This window comes from Octopus bimaculoides, chromosome 4, assembly GCF_001194135.2.
Source record: "Octopus bimaculoides isolate UCB-OBI-ISO-001 chromosome 4, ASM119413v2, whole genome shotgun sequence".
NCBI lineage: Eukaryota > Metazoa > Mollusca > Cephalopoda > Octopoda > Octopodidae > Octopus > Octopus bimaculoides.
Window position 1 is genome coordinate 97,574,201 of NC_068984.1, and position 7,894 is coordinate 97,582,094.

The following is a 7,894-nucleotide window of genomic DNA, read 5'->3' on the forward strand; positions in this document are numbered from 1 at the left end:
CTGTAAATTCTCACTAATAGTTAGGTCACTAGGTTTTGTGAATAAATGCCTGAGTAACGATCTGGAAATGCGAGGGTATTCAGAAAAAGAAATCAACCAGCTAATTCGCACATTACAAATATAATCGGTAAGTGAACCGTAAACATTTACAAGACTTTCCACAAGTTTAGAACGTGAATTCAGTTTTCTTATCTTCCAACAAAAATTGGAACTATGTATCATTATTAGGAATCAGATCCTTCCTCACTAGTAGTTTTCAAGTAATTAAATGTTGACTATACACACACACGTACATGCACACTCTCATACACACATACATACATACATACATACATACATACATACATACATACATACATACATGCATACATACATACATACATACACACACTCGAAGTGACTAGTTGCTTATTTGGCGTGGGAGGTTATTTATCGAAAATACGATGAATACCCTCGCCAACTTTGAAGCCACAACTATCAGCTATGTTAAATATCTGGTTAATCTTGAGATAAATAAACTCAGGGCGCCTTTGATTCAAGATTGTTGTGAGTTACCAATCAAACTTGAATTTATCATGAGAGGTACAACAAAAAGTATGGCTTGACATATCAACAACAACACAACTGAGAAACAGAACAAAAACAATAGCTCAACACTAAACAGTTTCTTTGTAGTTATAAATATAGAATAAACCGTAACTACTAAACACATTTTTCATGATGTTATGAATTGAATACTTCTTTATTCGAATGTTATAAAGAGCGAATAAAAAAAAACTCTCTTGGATGTATAAATAGATTCAAATCATACTGGGACGATCTGTACCCAGAAGTAAATAATATTTTTGCAAAGCCATTACATCAACAAGCAACATTTGTGGAACATAGGAATGTAACTTCATTAAAAAAGATCTGAATTGAACCTTCTACCAATCAGTATAAACAAAAACATGAGCAATGGTAGAACACCTGGTTCCACAGATAGCGATATCCCAACAAATACTATACTATGCTGCCTCCTACCCAAACCACATTGCACACTAAAATAACTGACTACATTTTCTCTATTAGGATTATGGTAAATAGCAGGTACAACGGCAACGATCATTGTAGTAGTAATGAGGGTGATATATCGGTGAAATATGTTCTTAGTAAAATACTTTCAGTTGAAAGTATTCTCTCGAGGGCAGAGTATTCTCCAACAAAGTAAGTAAATGAGAAACAGACACGGTATTAAAAGTTTTTAATGAAAGTGGAGAGGAATATTTACAGCAGAGTACTGAACCGTCATTCTGGCAGATAACGTCTTGTCTGTATGCATACTGTCGCAAAGCAATACATGAACAACACTTAAAGAGCAAATAAAATCGAAACAACGAGGAAAGTGCCATCATGGATTTTGAAGACAGAGAAAAATATAGCTGATTTACGGAAGGCTATCAGGGATATGCCGACCAATTGTTGATAAACAAAATTGTAATGTCAGAGGTGTGGGAGCATATGAGGAACGTTTTCATGTGCTTGGACTACGAGAAAGCCTTTGACATTCCCCCACTCATGGATGCTACAAGCCCTTCTACTTAAGGTGAGCATAGCTGACATGGCTTCATCGTGGGTCACCATCTTTAAATTAAATACAAAGAGTGATTGCATTATGACTAATAGAATACAGCATCGCAGAGGTGTTATATTCTAGGGGACAGCTTCTCTGTGATGCTAGTTATGCTTTCTCTAAACTCGTCATTCATGAGAAGGAAGTATGAAGGGTATCTCCATGTTTCACAAGGAAACAGAAACACTAAAATTAAACACGGTTTCTTTGCGTATAACTTGAAACTGAATGGCAAGAACATGCAGGAGATGGAAAAGAGCCTTCACCTGGTTACAACATTCTCAAAGGATTTAGGGCTGGAGCTTGGTCAGGATAAATGTTGCTATATGGTTGTGAAAAAAGGCAAAATTGTAAACCCGTCCAGCAACATCTCCATCAATCACTTAACTGTTTCCTCTATATCTAATGAGGAATGTAACAGGTATCTGGAGGGGGGGGTGAAAACATTTTATGATGGCACCTTGCCCTTCATCACGATAAAGTGATGGTTTGTTGCCAATTTAATGTGGCAGTCCACGGAAAGGGAACAATGCTACTGCAACAAACCACTTTATCTTGCTGCTACTGTATAAGTCTCTCTGAGAGATTTAGAAATGAAATATTTCTAATTTTGTAGTGAATTCATTTCACTTGAAAAGGCGAATAAGCATCGACAGCTAGAAAGCCAAGCTACTCTAGACTGTTGAAGAGGAATGGGTCTGAAACTAGTCTCTGGATACTGGTTTGCTGGGTAGAGGAGTTTATCTCCTCTGATTGAAAACTTAAGGACACGGAACGCTTGTGTCACATAGCCAACTGGTAACGAAATTTCCTGGGGTTTAATAGCATTAAAATTCTTTCCTTTCCTGGGATTGCCACATTAAGTTAGCAACAAACCATCAGTTTATCGTGCTGCTACTGTATAAGTCTCTGTGTGAGATTTAGAAACGCAATATTTCTAATTATATATATCTGTGTGTGTGTGTGTGTGTGTGTGTGTGTGTGTGTGTGTGTGTGTGTGTGTGTGTGTGTGTGTGTGTGTGTGTGTGTGTGTAGACCAACGACACATACCTAATGCAACTAAAGGTCTCCAGAACTTCTAAAAACACTTCACTCCTTCAAGTCAGTACCTCTCGGTAGACAATGTTCTTAGTAACAGTTCGCCCCCTTCTCCTTTCTTATCCGTCTGTCTACCACCTGTGACTTATTCATAGACATGGCATATGACAAACGGACAGCAAACTGGGTTCTCTCCAAGGTGAATGGCAAGCTAAGGTCACTTGGAGCCAGCTTTATTCTGGAGATGAGGACACATCTGCCAATTAGTGAGCCGCTAATCAAGGAAGTCTCGTCTGAATGTTGATGCATGGCCACCATTTCCAGTCTTGTACCATTGCAGAGTCCATTGAGTCCATTCTGGATATAAATGTTATGTAGAAGCATTACTATTAGCCGGGTTTTAAACACAATTTATGAGGAGGCATTCCTTATGGTGTCAAAGAGTTTAGAAATTCAAGTGGATAGCGCTCAGCCGCAGCAGAATCATATGTGAAAACTTTACATGTACTATAATAGGTACAGCAGTCAGCTGGAAGTTGTCTCAGAATTTTCTCGTTGATCAGGAGGCAGTCTGAATTCTTTCGCGAAAGAATTACTCTGCTTCTTTTCTCTTCCTCAGATGCATTGTTGAAGCTATCCACCAGAGAGCCGTCAAAGTTTGAAATCTGAGGCACTTCTATGTCATCAGCAGCAAGACTAGGAACTTGTGGAGTTGTATATTTTCCATTGCCAAGATGCAAGAGCCATGCTGCAAATTCCCTTTGATCTGCTGTTGTCCTGATATTATGGTTTCATTTTTAATGGATGAAATTCAACCATAGAGGAGAATTTTTAATAGAGATTTCAGTAATTGACTCACGAGTTCCTCTTGGCAATATGGGTAGGACTTGCCTAGAGTGTCCCCCCAAGAGCACAACTTTACCACCAAAAAAACAGCGGCAATGGTAGTGATATCGCACAAGGCTTTATCAATAGCATAAAGAGCAAACGAATGGATCATAGAAAACTCATCCAAAATGATCAAATACAGGTTTCGTAAATGATTTGCATGGTCTGAAGTGGCTGGTACATTACAAACGCTGGCCTCCATGAGTGGGACAGGCAACTTGAACAAAGTATGGATAGTATTTCCACCTGACATTAGTGTAGAAGCAATGCCTGTTCAAGCAACACTGCATACGTTACAGTTGTGCCTTCGCAGATAAGAAATTATGGTATTAAACAAATAAGTTTTACCACAATTTCCTGGTGCATCTACATAGAAAGAGGAGTGGTTGTGTACCTCACCTCTCCTCTTCTTATCTACAGGTTCAAGCACAGCATTAGCAATCAGTCTCTGTTTATCTGTAAGCATTAGCAAAACCTGGGTGATCGAGGTATTCATGATGGCCAAGCTGCAGTAATCCAATAGGTTCAGGCAGACCAATTGCTAAACAATGAATGCCATTCTCTATCAGAATTGCATTGAGTGCAGTCCCATGTTTTCTGCGTGTTCTACATTAAAACCTTGCTGCAAGAAATCTTCAATCATGGATTCCTTGTGAGTGGTCCACAGGTGAAGAGCATTTTCAGAGTTCATATACGTGCACAGGGCAGCAAACATAACACGCAACTGTAAGGGCATCCGACAGGCAGCAAACATAACACGCAACTGTAAGGGCATCCGACAGGCAGCAGCTTCTAGCAAAGCATGTTCCAGTTTGTCATCGCTTGAGAGAAGACCGTATCTCAGGCATGATGCCTTAACTATTCGCAAAATTTCTCTTTCTACAGTGCGCAAATCCTGGAGGCTCACGCGCCTGAAACATGTAGCAGCAACATTCACAAGTGAAATTTTTCTGTCTCTAGGGCTCACTGTATATATTCTACTGATGATATTAGTATTCATTTGTCTTGATGTTAATGTTCTAGTGTGCTCATTAAACACATAAAGTAGCGGAATGTCAGGGTACAAGTGGTTCTTTGCATCAACATCGTCATGCACATTCAGTTTGAACCATGCAGTGAGGGTAGTCTCACGGTCCCTCTCTGCGTGAGCAGTTTGCTTAGCGCTGCCTCTGTGAAAGTAAACTCTTTGCTGGTCTTCAAGATATACTGCAAGTCTGTAGTCAGTGTGAGATGTATCATGTACCTTGAACTCTGACAGTCCCCACATTGCTTCTGGAGAAGAAACATATCGGCAAGCAAGACTATTAGTAATTTCATCGTGGGTTTGATTCTGCTCACAATCTGCCGCTGGATTGTCTTTTACTTCAAAAGAAGTATTGTCATGTCCTTTGTACGCGTGCTTGAAGATGTATTCAATGTTTTTCACGGATGAACAAATTTCTACATAAATGTGAGCTCTGTACTATTGTCAACTGAGTGACGTTCAATTTCGACTGTGACTCCAGTATAGCATCTTCTGTACTCTCGATAGACATTCAAATTGAAAAACGTTTCACCTCAGTAGTTCCTTAGGAATTTATTTTGACATGAGCTATTTTCCATACAAAGGAAGAAAGGATTATCAGTTCCGCATCATGCATTTTCTTACTAAATCGTGCAAGACTGGATCATCATTGGCATCAGGAATTTCAGATGACACGATCTTATCTATGTCATCGCTGTTTCTGAGTTTGTCCTCGTTTCTTAACACTACCAACATGTGGCAGTGCGGAAGACTCCTCTTCTGAAACTCAATGATATGGACATGAGCCACTGGCACCCCAAAAATGTGTCTATACTTTATGTCCCTCATAAGTTCTGCAAGGTGGGACTTGTACACTCGGGCAAGTAAATCTGGCCTATTTTTAGGTGTTTCCTTTTGCTATTTTCTATCAACTATCGGGCTGCAAGTGTAAGTGATGAACAAGTCTGGCTTAGCACATTTTGAAACAATATTGGTACATATTCCTTGACCTTCCTGTGAATGGGGAAGGCAGTATCACTGCCATTCCTGGTTCAATATTCTCATCTGCTCCTGTGTTCAAATAGTCCATCAATCCATTGTACCTTTCCACTAGCAACTGGGTCTGAATGTTCCTAAGATATTGCAACCCCTAACCTTTAACCTTGACTTATGCCTCCACAACATAGTGTTGAAATAGCTGTAGTAATCTTGCATTGTCAGACGCTTACCCACACGAGTTCGGCGTTCCGCGACATGTTGCATCTCAAAATGCCATCCAAATTCCCGTGGGAAAACAGAATTGGGTAGCTCATAGGGTCGAAGTGGCATGACGTGTAAGATATTTTTTCAGGAGGCGCATCTCTGGAATACACAATAATGTCTCTATTTTCAGGAGGGGCACCATTTTCTCCAGCAAGCACTACTGCTGTTTCATTGCTGGTGGGGAAATTGTAGCGCCTAATATCGGACCCTCTACTGGAACGTAACTCACATCTCCGTATTGGCACATTGTCTCTTCTGGCTCTCTCCTCTCACTGGTTTAACTGCATGCATGTTCTTGTACAATTCTGCATTAGGATTAATTTGGTGGATAACATCATTTATTTTTCTCATAGTAACAGAGGAACACTCAGAATTTTGAGGCGCATCCATCCTGTATTGCAGAGCTTCATCACCATCAATGATGTATAACTGGCTGTATTGCAGTTGATCATTAGCAGGATGCAGGTTTCTCGCCATCATGTGGTCAGTTTCGCCCTGAATGTGGAGGCAATACGCAATCCTACCTGGAAGCGCTGCCACTTTGATTCCAAATGACGCAAAGGAAAAGGTACAATTATAAGTCTCTAGATATGGCTGCAATGCAGGCACGTTCACTTTTCCATGGTGGCAACAACAGTTATTTTCGTTTCTAAACCTAAGCGCACCACAGTATTCACATATAATGTTCATTTCTCCTATGTTAAATTGTTCAGCACTGGCCTATCACACGCTGTCACTGCATCTGATGCCTCCTGAAATTGTCAATTTCACCAGCATTCATATTTTGAACTCTTTCTCGATATATTCCCCTTTGGTTTTGCTGATAAGTAACCCTGTCATGTTGATTCATGTTCCTTACCCTTTGCTGAAATAAGTTTCTCTGCTGCTCGCGGCACTCTGCACGCTGTTCCTCATTCATATTTTCTCTCCTTTGCTTACATAAGTGTCTCTGTTGCTCGCGGTACTGTGTATGCCGTTTCTCATTCGTATTGTCCCACCTTTGCTGTGATAAGTTTCTCTGCTGCTCGTGGTACTCTGCATGCCTTTCCTTATTCATATTGTTTCGTCTTGTTTGTTGTCTCCTCCTATATTGTTGCAGGTATTACTCGTGTTGTTAATCCTCCATTGACGCTCGCCTCAGCTGCTGGTGTTGCCTGTCTCTCTAGGATTTCCTGCCTCTGATCTTTCCTTATCCTCTGCCTGTAGAGCCTCATTCTCGCGCGAGCAGTTTCTACTTTTTGTTGCCGGTTCATGATGAATGCAGTTTATAAGCACAAAAGGAATACAAGATAATATTTATACAAAACACGAAGAAAAAATTGATAAAAATGGACTGTTATAGGAAATTCGGATCTTCTATGTTTCACTCACAAAATCAGCCCCCTTTAATTTTGCTCAGATTGTTTTCAATTTTGGTGTATCGTTGCAATACTAAATTTTGATTATTCTTAGGTAATTGCGTAATCTCGTAAATTAAGCCTGATGTTTATTTGGAATTAAAGTTTGAAAATTTGGGTAGTTTTAGCCATCAACAGGCAGCAAAGCATTAACAACTTGTTACCATGACAACAGCACGTTGTGTCTGGATGCGTGCATCTGCGCAAGTCAGTGGCACACGCGATAAAAAAAAAGACCTCTGCATTTTGAGTAACATTTTATTTCAATTTCAAAATTTGTTTTATTTATTTATTTTATTACATCGAGATATTTGTTCGAAGCAGATTACGTTTGAATAACATTTGATTTCAGTTCCTAAATTCATTTCATTAGATATACAGATAAAAATCCCATCCCCGATTTACAGTTTATACATATCTATACATGTATGTATAGACATGTGTGTCTACACAGAATGTCGCACGTTCACACACACACACACACACACACACACACACACATACATACAAACTTTCTATCACCACTGTCTCCCTTTCCCTCTCACTCTGACTCTTTCTTTCTCACTACCTCTCTTCTCTTTCCTCTTATATATTATATGAAGAGCGTAACGGACGGACGAACAAACTAAGGTGGGAACAAGCAGAATTATAATATGATAAAATTAAATAATTTGTATTAATTTTTACCTAAAT

At 39.6% G+C, this 7,894-nt stretch overlaps 1 protein-coding gene across 1 annotated transcript; it reads right to left on the reverse strand.

Moving 5' to 3' along the window:
• Positions 1 to 4,103: 4,103 nt before the first annotated feature.
• On the reverse strand, positions 4,104 to 5,870 carry LOC106881070 (uncharacterized). The gene is made up of 2 exons (XM_014931282.1): positions 5,697 to 5,870; positions 4,104 to 4,937 (listed from the first exon to the last, which is right to left on the reverse strand). The coding sequence occupies exons 1-2, from the start codon at positions 5,868 to 5,870 to the stop codon at positions 4,104 to 4,106; spliced, it is 1,008 nt and encodes a 335-aa protein (XP_014786768.1).
• Between the last annotated feature and the right edge of the window lie 2,024 nt (positions 5,871 to 7,894).

What these genes read in the sequence shown, in the direction of transcription:
- LOC106881070 (XM_014931282.1), bottom strand. Translation starts at nt 5,870, where the DNA reads ATGCCACTTCGACCCTATGAGCTACCCAATTCTGTTTTCCCACGGGAA. An exon ending in GGCATAAGTCAAGGTTAAAG is followed by an intron (nt 4,938 to 5,696) that starts GTTAGGGGTTGC and finishes TACATCTTCAAG; the next exon opens with CACGCGTACAAAGGACATGA.